Source organism: Apis florea, unplaced genomic scaffold, assembly GCF_048593485.1.
Source record: "Apis florea isolate Af1SG1 unplaced genomic scaffold, ASM4859348v1 contig_2350_pilon, whole genome shotgun sequence".
Lineage (NCBI taxonomy): Eukaryota > Metazoa > Arthropoda > Insecta > Hymenoptera > Apidae > Apis > Apis florea.
Genome location: NW_028256565.1, coordinates 1,877,431 through 1,892,744, shown reverse-complemented (window position 1 = coordinate 1,892,744; position 15,314 = coordinate 1,877,431). Strand labels below are relative to the sequence as shown.

Below are 15,314 nucleotides of genomic sequence, written 5' to 3'. Positions count from 1 at the left end.
TCAAATATTAGCAATATACTTTTCTAAAATATATATAATTAAAGATTGATATATAAAAATAAATATACAGTTAGTACCTAAAAATGTTTTCAAAATTAAAATTTATAGAGAGCGTTATAAAATATATAATAAATATTAAAAGAATTTTTCTGTAATTATTAAATTTGTATTGATATATAATTTTTTAAATTTATCTTTTTTATAAATCCATTTAAAAAATAATAAATTCTCAAAATGACATTATTATTCAGTGACATCTAGCATGATTATATATTTTAAGTATTCCTAACTGTGGTGATCTTTCAATTATAGACATATTTCATGGAATAAATATTTTCAAAATTGTAAATTAAATCTTTTAAAAGTTTAATGAGTTTAGATATTAATTTACACGAAATAAATTAAATTTATAGTATTTTTATATTAAATATTTTTGTGTGTAGATGATTAATTTTCAAAGCATTAAATGTTTATTGTGAATATTATCTAAATTTTATGATATAGAATCTGCATTGTGGAACATTAAAAACAGTACATGTATCCACACTTCGGTGTGTGTATTAGATGCTTTGATACGTCTTCAGTACAAAATAACTATAGTTAAAGCCCTCAGTATTATCAATATAAACTAAAAACAATGAGCTTTAACCGATTTTTAATAATAAATGAATATTTTTTGTATATATGTGCAATAAACTATTTTTTTTTATCTATAGTATTAGGTGAAAGTGAACCAATATATGATGGTAGATTTCAAATGATAATGACATCTGTGGTAAGTATTTAATTTAATTATTTTGTATTAAATAATATATATTTACTCATATATTAATATTCATAATATATATTAGAAACCTGAAAATGCAATACCATCACAAACCAAGGATAACCTTGGTTTTCTACATGCATTTGTAGCATCTTTATCTGTCATCGTTGTTTCTGAGTTGGGAGACAAAACTTTCTTTATTGCTGCTATTATGGCAATGAAACATCCAAGATTAACAGTTTTTATAGGAGCAATTAGTGCTTTAGCTTTAATGACTCTTCTTTCAGGTATTATTATATATAAATATATAATTCTTATAAAACAGTTTGTAGCACATACACACATAACACACACAGAGTAATACATATGCTATATATACATATATTATATGTAGAAAAATTCATTTAAAAAATAAACTTAGCATTTAAAAATAATTAAAAAAATTCATATAAAATATTCTATTTTACTTTGGTTATGAAATATAATAAACTTCTATATTCTGTATATATTAAATTTTATGAGAATCATTGTGATTGCTACTAAATTTAGTAATATTATTATGAGCTTTGATTATAATCAGCAATGTTTATCAGTAATGAATATAAATAAATTAAAGGAATATTCATGATATATATATATATATATTCGTGAAATTTTTAAGAAAATTATTTTATTTTAAAAAATAAAATTAATATAATGTATATAATATTTTTTCATTTATTTTTAAATGCTGATTCTTTTCTGAAATAATTTTCAAATTTCAAAAATATTTTTTCCAAATATATGAATAAAATAAATAATATAATGATTATTATAAATGAATATTAATTTATAAATATTTTTTATATAGAATTAAAATAATTAAATAGAATCATTGCAATTTGTAATCTTAAAAAACATTGTATTATAAGTTAACTACTATGTTAATATATATGTAATAATATTTTTAAATGATATAATGGTAAATGATAAAAAAATATATCATATATTATAATTATAATATAAAATAATAGAAAATCTAATAAAAGGAGAGAACAAAATGAAAAATTTTTTAATAAATAATCTTTCTAATTGTTTATTTGATTTGAGAGATATTCATTTATAATTATTTATTTTTATATTAAAATTATAACAACTATGTTTTTTTAACCTTCAGTAATTTTTGGATATGCTGCAACCATAATTCCTAGTGTTTATACATATTATATTTCTACTGCACTTTTTGCTTTATTTGGCTTAAAAATGTTACGAGATGGTTATAAAATGTCTGCAACTGAAGGACAAGAGGAATTAGAAGAAGTACAATCAGACTTAAGAAAACGAGAAGATGAGGTATGAATATTAAAAATATAAATAGTTTCAAAGAATTTTTCATTAGATTTTATAGTATAAGTGTTTTGAAACTATTTCTTTAACATTTTTGCAGGAATTAAATAATTTTTAAATATCATCACTTTCAGTATGAAAAAGAAACAGGAAGCACTTTAGTACAAGATCCAGAAACTGGTGTTATAAGGAAAGCAACAAAAATTAGTGCACTGATGCTCCTATCTAGGATATTTCTTCAAGCATTTACGTTAACATTTCTTGCAGAATGGGGTGATCGTTCACAACTTACAACTATTATACTTGCAGCAAGAGAGGTTAATGATATTTATATTTAATATTTGTAACATTGTAATATTTATTATTCTAGAATCATAAAAAAATTTTGGATAAATTTATATAAAAAAATATATAAAAATTTATTATTTTTAGGATGTTTATGGAGTTGTAATAGGTGGAATATTGGGACACTCATTTTGCACAGGATTGGCAGTATTAGGAGGACGAATGATAGCTCAAAAAATTTCAGTGAGAACAGGTAAAATATTCTTTTTATATTAAAAAAATTGATATTATCAAAAAAATTTTTAAATTATATAATCTAGATACATATAAATACAAATCATTAAATATTAACGTATAATAATGAAACAAAAAAAAAAAATAATTGAAAATATTTTTATTATTCTTAGTGACCATAATTGGTGGATTGGTATTTCTACTATTTGCTTTAACAGCACTTTTTATTAGTCCTACAGAAGATGTATGAAAACAATATACAGTATTTATGTAGCTATATGTCATGAAATATATTTTGCTATAAGATAATGTACATACTTTTTCTATTTGTGTACAGACTGTTATGAAATAGTAAAAATCATAATGTACACTAAATTTTATTTCTAAAAAGTACTTATGTATATATTTTGTACATTATGTTTGAAATTATATTGATATAAATAATTAATAATGTGAATAAAATTATTGTAAGATTAAATGATACAATATATCAAATATTAAACAACAATGTATAAATATAGTGTAAAAATAATAAGTAATATTGTTATAAGCTATTTTATTGAATATTTTATGTTAGAATATATATACAATCTACTTACATTACATAAATTTCTCAAGAAATTTTTTAAGACATTTATGTTAAATTACCATTATTATTCATGTTGTTGTTCTATTGTTATTATTATTATTATTATTACTGTTGCTACTATTATTTTTGTTATTATTATCATTATTATTATTTTACTAATACTATATTATTTTATGTATATTATGAAAAATTAATATATTAAATCCACATTTATATATTAGGATTATAAATATGGAAAAACATGATTTTTATATATAATTAAATTTTAATTAATGTCAAACATGTAATATTTCTTTTATATATAAATATAGAATTAACGATAAATATTGATGAGTAGATTTATTTTAAAAGAAGTAACGAAATATATAAATCAGCTGTAAAATAATTGTCATTTTCAAATATTGAGAAATACGAGTATTATAACATGTTCGCAATTATTTTAATAGTTTAACACATAAAATTCTTGCAATTAGCATTATAACATGTATGTGTATATCTATTCAGAAAATCAAGAAATGCTACAGATAATGTTGCACTGACAGTGTAACATTACGTACATTAGGTACAATTATTCTTCATGATCTATGTACTATTTACTTATTATTGTATTCTATGTATTATTGTTTCTTAATCCAGTTATTTAAGCACTGCAATCCTGTAAAATATAATTTACTTGTTCATATAGATAATATATATATAATATTTATTATCAATATTATTTGTATAAAATAAAAAAATATAGAAAAAAAAAAGAATGTAAATATGAAAATATAATCTTTTAATTTGAATTTTATTTCACAATGCATAATTTAATAATTTATAAATATATTTATTATATACAACATACAGAATGTATAAATAAAGATATAAGTTAAAAAATATAAATTTAAAAATTTATTATAGAAAAATTACTTTGTGATAGATAACTGACTATTAACATCAATAAAAAAAGAAATCATTAAAAATTTATTTTACTTTTAAAAATGTGTTCTGTTATTTATATTTTATTTGTATTTTATGTATATATATATTTTTAAATATGCTGTGCTTTATATTTATATATTATATATTTATTATTCTTAGTGATCATCATATTATTTTTAGTGATATATTTTAAGTATACTAAATTTTTTAACTCAACAAGAAAAAAATTATATTGTAAAACAAAGAATTATTTGTTTATATATATATATATATATTTTTTAATATAAAATCTTTTTTTAAACGTTCTGTATATTTTACCTTATTCTTTTGAAAATTAAAATATTTAATAAATTATGTATTATATTATATGTAAATTTTATTATCCTTACTTAATTAATGTTAAATGAAGTTAATTCATGTTGGATTTGGCTGACCGGTAGCTCTACATTGTGCTTCAGATGCTCGAAATTTTTCGAGCCTATGTAATGGATCCATTAAGCTTTTTTCTTCAGAACCAGTAGATTCGGCTATTTCTATATCACATAATTACATATAGCATATAATAATTATAATATTTCATATTAAATATATATTACCTGTGGAATATTGATTATTAGTTTGCGTTATAAGATTTTGATTTTTTCGTGCTTGATCAATATCTCTTAATCCTTGTTCTATAAAATCTTGGAAAAATTGATGCGACTTCACCAAAAAAGGTTGTACATCCGCCTCAGGATATTGAAGTTTAAAATCATAAAGTTGCATTAAACCCTATATATCAAAATATATAAATAATAAATAAATATAAGTATTAAAAATAGAAAAATGTTAACCATTGAATAATATCTAAAATATTGATAATACATACTTCTTGTGTATGTTCTTTAGATCCAATCTTTTTAAATATTTCAGATAACTGTTGATGCGTGAATTTTGATAAATGTTCTTGAGTTTTTCCAGTGCTACTGGATTTTACAATCGATTTGGGATTACTATTAATTTCATCTGGTTTAAATGTCTATTAAACATTATTATAAGAAATTTAAACTTTATTATACTTTTTATAAGATATTAAATCTTATAAATCTTACAATATCTATCTAATAAACTAACCGTAATTAGTCTGATAAGATAGGAATGCAATTCTGATTCATTTGTATTATTTATTCGTGTTAAGTGACTAAGTATTGTACTGCCTTTTACGCGAGTCATACTATGAAGAATTGTTTTAATTGTACGTAATGGAGTATCAGATTTTCGTTTTTTCCACCATATACTTGGATAATCCTATAAAAAAATATTTTTAAATAACTTGATTATCATGAATACTATTCATAAATATATGTTTATTTTATTCATAAAAAAATATAATTACCTTAAGGAATCGATGTACTTCTAAAAGAATACTGTCATAATCTAAATCTGCAGCCCAATTAGGAATTGTTTTTACTATTTTCCATAAACACTTCATTACTAGTTCTTCATACTTAGATGGAGCAACTGATTCAGCACATCCATGAAGTAATTTTATTAATACGCTTATTATTAAAGAAATAAAAAAAATTAATTAATTTTTTAATTTGAATATGAAAATATATTGTTAAATATATATCAGTTCTAATATTAATAAACAAAATTTTTTAAATTACCATATAATAGTAGTATGATTTGAATTATCTATTATTTTACAAATAATAATATTAACTATACGAAGATATGAGTCTGCTTGATGTAAATGATTTAATTTGTTCTCTGCTAAAAAACTGATCATTTGATCCACAAGTTCTTTTAAATGTATTAATGGAACATTCTTTCCCAGAATTCCAGTATCATAAAACTATAAACACAAATATATTTTATATTTTCTGTTATTTAATATCTATTATATAAATTAATTCTTACCGCTAATAAAACCATAAATGTATTTCTAAAACCTTTAGGTATATCTGTGCCTCCTTGTTGTAAAGGATAAGTTTGTAAAAGTTTTAATTGCATATTTATCGAGCCAATAAATTTATCTTCTTTTGATTGCAAACTCAAAATTTGGTGAGATTTTATCAACTATAAAATAATTGAAGGTTATAAATATGATAATTTAATATAAAAATATATATTTTAAATACGAACATTGTCTATGCTATTCATTGACTGTATTGCAACAGCTAAATCTAAACTAGCCATTGCAAGAATTTTACGTTCAAGGCTATCTTCTTTACTTATATTAGTAGTATTCAATTGCTGTTGCGCCATTGATGCAGATTTTGATACTAACAATTTTGGAGGAGATAGAGGAATCACTCTGAAAAAATTTAACAAAAATTTATCAAAATCTAATATTTCAAATAACTTATTTTACTTATCATTTGAAAATAATATTAATTTTTTTAGATTATTACATTTATTTTTATATTTTTCAACAATAATTATAAATAGAATTAATTAATCTTCATTTTTAATATAAAAATACAAAATAAAAAAAATTGCGAATTAAATTTATTTTTTTAAAAAATCTAATTTTTTAGAAAATATAAACAATTATTGTGAAAAAATAATAGTAAATACTTACGGTACTTTATGTAAACTTATCGTGTTGGGATTTTCATCTAAATCTGTTAAATTAATTTCTTGAAGAACAGGATTACAATACTTTACTGGTGCATTTAACTCAATTTTTCGTAAAAAATCCATATCAAGTCCAAATGGACCTGAAACTTTTGGTTGTGTTGATGTTGGAGAATTTCTAAAAATGAAAATTATATAAATGTTATATAAAATTTTATTAATGGTGTTTATTATATATAATTTTAATCTAACATTACTATACTAAATTAAATAAATTATCTCATCACCTTAACAATATTGAACCAATTTCAAACTACAAAATTTAAAACATCATATGCTATTTTTTATAAAATTAATGAGATCATTATTTTCATAAAATATTAAATTTAAAAAGAAAAAATAAATATATATATGTAATAATCAAATAAAAAAAAAATTTACACTACTAAATTAAAAAGATAATAAATTAAACATGCAATTTGTTATTCCCAAAATACACCCGCCACCATATAGCATATTGAAAACAAATCACAAGAAGCACAAACGTTTTAGTATCATCTTCATGATGATTTGGAGATGAAATATTTATTTCTGATGATATGTTTGAAAGAGGTTCATTAGTTTCATAAGATTCTGTTGTTATATGTTCTGTTGTTACAATCTCTGTTGGCCTGGAAAATCATTAAAAGCAAATTCATTCAAATATAAATGAATAAAAAAAATAAAATAATTATAAAAAATATATATTAAATTGATATATTTAATATTAGTAATATAATAATGACATTGAAAGCAATTAAATATATGTATAATATAATATAACATATAATCTAGAAATTATAATATATAAAATATATAATTTTATAATAATTGTTAATAAAAATTTTAAAATATGTATATAATATTAAACTTACAATTCATTTGATTGAGATGGTTCAGAAGGCTGAGGTTCAAGTATTTCTTCTTCGTTTTCTTCTTCAAATTCTACTTTAATATCTTCATTAGAAGGAATGGGTGTTGCATTTGAAGGTGCAGAAAGTCTATTGGTAGAAGCTGATTTATGAGGTGCTGGATAATTTTTAGCAGCTCTTTTAATACGTTCATCTAGTAAAGATTGATCTTTTTCGGATATCTAAAAATTAAAATTAAATTATAAAAAAATTATAATTATATAAAATTATAAGATAAATATCAGTTAAAAAATGATTACCTGACCAATGAGCTTATATATTCGTTCTCCTTGGAGAAAGTATGCTTGAACAATACAATTTAAAGCAGCATTTCTAACAGAATTATCACGATCTGCGATTTGTTTTGCAATTTCTTTTAGTGCTACAGATGTAGATGGTTGACAAACAGATAATCCATAATTTTCAATAAGAGAACCAAGTTGATCTAAACATTCTAAACACAAACGTAACTTATTTAGTATTTATTTAGCATTATTTATATTTTTTTTTTTACTTATTATTTACCTGTTCTTTGTCGAGCATTTTTAGATTTTAAGCCTTCCATTACATAAGAAAATAATTTGCTTACTGGATATACTAATGCTATTTGTTTAAATAATGCACGTACTCCATTACGTACTGCATCTTTTGGATCACCAATCTAGATAAATATTATATATAGAGAGATAAATATATGTTAATAAACAAATAATAAAATAATAATATTGTTGAAATAATATGAAATAATTTACTTTGATAATAAGATATGGAATAAAGGATGCAGCTTCATTTTCAAACATATGATATTGGTTTTCTATTAATAAATTAAATACCATTCGCAAATATTCTAAACCTTTTAATAATACTGAAGGATTAGTATCAAAGAATCTCAATGTCAACCATTTAAGTATAAGATCCAAATTCGAAACCAATGCTTTGCTATTATCAGGCAAATCCTAGAATTATATTAAATATTGTTACAAATATAAAAAATATTATAATAGAAAGTTTATATTTATAATAATAATTTAATGAAAGATTTAATATAATAAATATATAAAATAATTACCTCAGTCAATGCCTCAATTGCCTTAAGATGATATCGAAAATCTGAATGAAACATATTTGCTAATAAAGTTTTATTCACATTTGCAGCAGTCATGAGTTCTTTTAAAAGTTCAACAAATTCTTCCCTTGGTGTTGTAAAATTCCATTTCAAAACTTTTAATTTTTGTTCATCAATTAATCTTTGATGTTTCAAATTATTAATAGCCAATAAAGGACTAGTATCTATATCATCATCTTTTTTACGAGCACTACTAGGCTTTGATCTTGATTGATTTTGTTTAGGTTTTACTACTGCTTTTGCAGCTTTCAAAGCTCCAGCACTTTTAACAATTTTCTGATTATTTTCCTTTGGTGCTTGTTTTTTCGGTAGAGGTTTGATAGGCAAATTTGGTCGACATTTATCTAATGCAGCAAGTACTACAGTTCGTGATCCTGGTTTTAATTTTTCTGTATTTCTAGCCATTACTTCATAAGATAGATGAATCATAAATCCTAAAACTGCTTCTTGAGCATTTTTCCGCACATCAGAATTACGATCTTCTAAATTATTATACAAATATGGAAGACATACAAGAAGTTCTTCTTTTGCTATTTGTTTTACAGGAATCAACGGTAATTTTTGTGCTAACCAATTCCAAACTTCAGCTCTAAGTATTGGAGATCCAGATTTCAAAGCATCTCCAATCATTTCACCATCAAAAAATTCTTTGTAACCACATTGATCTCCCCATGTATTTATGCAAGAAATAGCTGCAGTTCTAATCCAATTTTTATTATCCCCTAAACATTGTATAAAACCAGGGAAAAGAACTCGAATATGTTGTTTTGCTGAAGAACCCATTGCAACAGCTAAAGCTTGACATATGCCTAAAGTTGATTGAGCTATTTTACTATTGCTATCAACTAAACGTAATGCCAAACCTTGAGGTAAATCACCAATAGAATTTTTTATAAATTTTGCCTCAGATATAATAGTATTTATTTTTTGTAAACCTTCATTTCGTACCTAATTTAAATAAAAATTATTTAAATTATAAAATAATTGCACATTTTAAAATATAATATCTACCTTCCAATTTTTATCAGATAATTCATTAAGAAGTCCTTCTGTAATTTGATTACTAATATCAACACGTGGAATAAGATTATTAATATCAATTTCACTGTTACTACTAGATTTTTTATCAATTTCTATATCATCATCATCATCACTTATTTTATCCTTTTTGTTCTTTATTCCACGAATTGGTATAGGTGGTGTCTCACCATTATGCTAAAATATAATTTACATTATTGAATATAAGCTCATATATAAAAATATAATATTGTTATTATTATGAACATAATATTAATTCATATAAAATAATATTATATAATATATATTGAGCAAATAATAATTTATTATAGATTTACCTTTTCACATTCTTGTTCAATTTGTTGACGCAAAACTGGTTTTTCATTTTCAAAAAATATAAGTAATGGTTTGCCCATAAATAAATATAATATACCTAATAATGTAATTGCTGAAGTTCGAACACCAGGATTTGTTGCTGCAACTGCTTTTTTTATATTTTCCATTAAAGATTTAACATTGATACTAAAACATATAACGTATACATGTACTAAATTTTATTATTGTATTTACTGTGTATATATATATATATATATATATATATTTAAATAAATATATTATATATAGAAAAATATTATATTAAATAAATTATTACTTACACACAACCAAATTCTATAAGACCTCGACATAACAATGCTAATGTTTCTTGTTGAACTTTAGGATTCTTTTGATTAAAAGCAAATGTTATTACTTCATGTGCTACATATTCTAAACTTGTTGCTTCTGCTATAGTTAAAAGAGTTTCACCAGCAATTGCACTATTTTTTGCATCTCCTAATTTTTCAGTTATATCCATAATACAATATTCACAAATAGTACTATAAAGAAATATAAATATGTTATATGCAAGAAGTATAAAACATAATATATAAAGAAAGCATAATATGTAAATTTTAATATAATATACGAATTATCTTACGTTGAAAATGGAAAATTTTCTGCCAAAAACTTTACTATTTCTAGTCGTAATTTTAAAACTTGAAAATTTGTATCTTTAAAACCTGGTTTTTTTGCTAAAGTTCGTACAATAACTTGTATAGGTATTTCCGTTGGATCTATTTGTTTTACAAACTAAAATAATATTACATTTCTTGTTAATTAATATTTATTACAAAAGTATAAATCTATTACTAAATTATATAATATTTCAAGTACCTCTAATAGTTGTTCAACTGCAGTTAATCGAGCTTTCCAATTACTATCAACAAGACCAGTAAGGATATCACCTGGTAATAATTGAAGAGCTAATTCTTCTATCTCTTCAACACTATAATTTTTTTCTGTTTGAATTTTAGTAGCAGATGACTTTTTAGAAACAGCTGAAATAAATAATAAAAATTAAATAATACTTATTAAAATTGTAAATTTTATTTACCATATTTGTTTACCTAAATTGGTTAAAGACGAAGCAGATGGTTTTTTAGAAGGAAGTTTTTTAATTGTATTATTATTAGGTTTTTTTGTAGTTTTTGATTCTGATTCTTTAATTTTTTCTATTGATTCAATTTTATTTGGTGCAGTATTTGGTCTTTCCGTGATTACTTTTGATGTATTAGGAATTTTAACATGTATTACAGCTTTTTCTGCACATTCTTTTATCTAATAAAAGAAAATAAATATATAGCAATAAAATTTAAATAAAAAATCTAATTATTTTTTTTATATAATAATAACTGAAAATTTTGTTATAATAAATTTCTAAATTAACCTTAGTCATTTTTAAATTATCTATATCCGTAAGAAATGGCATCATAGATTTTTCACCAATTAATTTCATGGCTGTACCAAGGGCCTCTGCAGAACTATCTCGTACAGTTGGATCTAAAATAAACAAGTTTAAAAATTGTAAATATAAATAAACATTAATGAAATATTGATTTCAAAATGTACCTGGTTCATTTAAAGTTTTTAAAAGTACACTAGTATAAGCTTTTAATAATTTTTTATTTAAAGTTGGTGGTGGTGTGCGAGAGAAACATCTTGCTAAATAAATAGCTGTTTCAGCTTTTACTGCAGGATTTTTGTTTTCTAATGCTGCAAGTGTGTCTTCTAATATAACATCAATAGAAACCTAATAGATATATAAAATATATTATTTATCAATCTTATATAGAATATAAATATGAAATATTTGAATTATAAATATTATACAAATTATAAAAAATAAATATATGAATTAAACAAAACTACAAAATTAAATCTATATAAAATTTGATAATATATCAATATCAGTTTGAATTGGTGATACTTATAGTGTTTATTAAAATAAAATTGGAAACATGGAACCTATATGTATTTATACTTACACTAAGAAAAATAGCATCAGCAGCTTCTCTAAGTGCTTGTACAACATTTTGTTTCTTTTCACGAAATTTTTCCAAAATTGATGAAAGACATGCTATTGCATAAGGTTGAAATCGTTTCTTAAGACCAGCTGCTAATCCTGCCAAACATTTTCCAGCCAATGCAACTACTAATACATTAGTATCTTTGGATATAATCTATTTAAAAATAATATTTAAAAATAAAAAAAATAATATTTAATAGTATTAATAATATTTAATAATAATATAATAATAATAGAGAATAGTAAAATAGATACATACTTTTTTCAAAGCTCTTACTAGATCTCCATAATCACCATTTTCCAATTTAGGATGTTTTACCAAAACATCTAAAGCTTCTAAAGCTTCTTTTCGTTCTTGCCATTTTTTAGCTTCAAGTTTCTCATAAAAATCTTTTGGAAGTTTAGAAAGTATATCAATAGGTTCTAACAATTCATAAGGATCAATTTCCGGAACACAACCACCATCACCATCATCTTTGCCCTCTTAAATATAAAAATTTTCAATTAAAAATAGAAACATTAAAATTACATATATAAGATTATAATTTTTAGATTATTTACCTTCACCAATATCACTTGTTGAATCTGTAATACATATTGCTTTTGGTTTTTGCGATTTCAAAAATCGAATAGGTACAACTTTTTCTTCTTTTAAATTATTAAATTCTGCTTCCAATTCTGTAATTTGCACTGGTTTTAATGTATTTAATTGTTGTTTTAAAGGAGCACCTATCCATCTAAATATTGTAAAATAATTGAATTTTCGTTACCATATATTATATAATACATAATATTAAAAAAAAATAAATAAAATTAAAATACCTATAAATTTCAACAACCATGAATTTTCCTTCTTCCCTAACAGTTTTATCTCTATCTTCAAGAAAACCAGGTATTTTCTTTATTAAAGGCTTTATATTAATCACTTTTGGTCCAAATTGCCTAAAAAATTTAAAAAAATGAGTGGATTATTATATTGAGCTAATTTTTTTTATATGTTACTAATAAAATATATAATTACCTTAAAGCCAATGTTAAAGTTGAAATACATGCAGCTACAATTTTTGGATTCTTTGCTTCTGTTCCTTTTAGTAATTCTTCTTGTACAGCTTCATGTTTTTCAATTTCTATATACATCAGTGTTATTTGTACTGCCAATTCTTTTGTTTTGACTTTAGGAGCAGCAATACATTTAGTAACTATTCCATTCATAACTTCTCCAACAGTTCTATAAAATTATGATTTGTATAATTTTATTAAAACTATCAATATATATATATATATATATATATATTTTAATATACACAAAAATATATTAAAAAGTTTTCAATATAACATTTTATAAAGAAATAGAAAATAAATAGAACTATAAATTATATATTTATGTATATATGTATTTAATTTAATAAAATACATACTTTCCTGCTACTGCAGCATTTTCAATGAAAGCTAATGCTGCTTCTAATCCTTTTTCTTGAGCAGCTGCATTACTATCTATCACAAATTTTTTGATATATCCTAAAAATTTATTCCACTCTGGAGACTTTTCATCATCAATACATTGGAATGTATTTACACATTCTTTATATCCATGTAAACGTGCCCGCCATAACTATATAAATAATATTAAATAATATTAAAAAAATAATTTAAGAAATCTTTACTAAATTAAACATTAAATTATATCAAGAAGAATATATTACCTTATGCACACATCTTTCCTCTAATGGTAGTTTAATATATTCTGTGTCTTGTTCCATTGTTTTAAAATCTACAAAAAGAGTTTCTACATTTTTTAATTTTATTTTTTCTTTAATCTAATCTTTTAATCTAATTAAATCTATTTTCAATATTTTATAAATACAACTATATATCTTATCAAAAATATTAATGATAAAATTATTTGCAATGAACATTTATAACATTATATAATTTTTTTATAAATAATAATTAATATAATTTCATACAATTTGCAAAGAATATATAAAATATTTAGATTCAATTTTATACAACTTATAATTGCAGAAATTAGAATAAAATATATATTATGAATATGTATATAATCAATATGTGAAATAGACTTTCAATAGTCAATATTTTTAAAAAAATAAAATACATAAGCATAGTATAATTTCTGTTGATATATAAATATATTTTAATAAATATTTTATTCTTATTCATAAATATAAGATAAAAAAAATATAATAATAATAATAAAAACTAGATTGAATTACTCAAGTCTTAATATTAACATATAAAATAAAAAATTAAAAATTATAATCTTATTTATATATTTTTCGTAAAATATTTAAAATAATTGATAACAATTAAATTTTATATATAAAAATTAAAATTATAACTCAAAGATGTCGTTTGCTGTAAATAAATTTATTGCACAATAATATATTTTAATTTTAATAATTTACATATTTCATATATAACGAAGCAAATATTAATTTATCTTCATATATCATATTTTATATTAATAAAATAAACCATAAAATATAAAAAATCTTATTTTTTATAAGAGATATACAACAAAGCGTATTCTTCGTAAGGATTCGTCATTAAAAATTCGGACCTACCTTATAAAACGAAGATATAGAAGAATATCTTTTGACAGAACGTTCTTAGAAAAATGTTGATTCAGTTCATTCGAAATATTCACGTAACCAAACTGTAAGGTCTGTTATGACCTTTCAGTGGCCGTTAAATCGTTTACATTTAATTTTCAAATGTAAGTTCTCTCTACAACCGTCAAGCTAAAAGCAAACAAAAAGACAACTATATCTTTCGAAACTACGAATTTCTGAACCCGGTCAATGTTGCAGTTTGTTACTTCTGTCGATAGATGGTACTAAAAGCCAATTTCTTTTGTTCTGAATCTTATGCTTCATTCTTTTAACCTCGTTTTGCAATATAAAAATTCTTTAATTTCACATATTCTCAGATAGTGCTAAATAATTATATATTAAGATTTACAATTTAGAATTTTTTTCTTTTATTTCTAATTTCATAAAAAAAATTAAAATATTTTAATATAAATAATATAAATAATATAAATATAATATAAATATTTATTAAATAATAATATTAAAATATTTTTTAATTATATATGTATTTATGAATAC

The 15,314-nt window shown here is 21.7% G+C and overlaps 2 protein-coding genes across 3 annotated transcripts; one reads left to right on the top strand and one right to left on the bottom strand.

Moving 5' to 3' along the window:
• The first annotated feature begins 272 nt into the window (after positions 1 to 272).
• Positions 273 to 3,524, top strand: LOC100872192 (putative divalent cation/proton antiporter TMEM165). Its single transcript, XM_003696530.4, has 6 exons — positions 273 to 775; positions 852 to 1,053; positions 1,923 to 2,098; positions 2,227 to 2,409; positions 2,525 to 2,630; positions 2,785 to 3,524. The coding sequence occupies exons 1-6, from the start codon at positions 638 to 640 to the stop codon at positions 2,859 to 2,861; spliced, it is 882 nt and encodes a 293-aa protein (XP_003696578.4). The 5' UTR covers positions 273 to 637; the 3' UTR covers positions 2,862 to 3,524.
• Positions 3,151 to 15,012, bottom strand: msps (msps cytoskeleton-associated protein 5). Of its 2 annotated transcripts, XM_003696527.4 has the most exons (32): positions 14,769 to 15,012; positions 13,887 to 13,954; positions 13,602 to 13,795; positions 13,205 to 13,411; positions 13,006 to 13,125; positions 12,745 to 12,920; positions 12,443 to 12,666; positions 12,143 to 12,337; positions 11,727 to 11,907; positions 11,545 to 11,657; positions 11,225 to 11,435; positions 10,992 to 11,155; positions 10,756 to 10,907; positions 10,436 to 10,654; positions 10,118 to 10,301; positions 9,774 to 9,977; positions 8,706 to 9,710; positions 8,389 to 8,592; positions 8,162 to 8,297; positions 7,897 to 8,090; positions 7,601 to 7,818; positions 7,232 to 7,357; positions 6,691 to 6,864; positions 6,252 to 6,423; positions 6,027 to 6,185; positions 5,774 to 5,961; positions 5,500 to 5,662; positions 5,238 to 5,411; positions 4,993 to 5,142; positions 4,721 to 4,895; positions 4,514 to 4,657; positions 3,151 to 3,855 (listed from the first exon to the last, which is right to left on the bottom strand). In XM_003696527.4, exons 2-31 carry the CDS (start codon positions 13,941 to 13,943, stop codon positions 4,539 to 4,541), a joined length of 5,958 nt encoding a protein of 1,985 aa, XP_003696575.1. In that variant the 5' UTR covers positions 13,944 to 13,954; positions 14,769 to 15,012; the 3' UTR covers positions 3,151 to 3,855; positions 4,514 to 4,538. The 2 variants fall into 2 exon arrangements, with proteins under 2 accessions (XP_003696575.1, XP_012346003.1); XM_012490549.3 differs by lacking the exon at positions 7,232 to 7,357.
• Between the last annotated feature and the right edge of the window lie 302 nt (positions 15,013 to 15,314).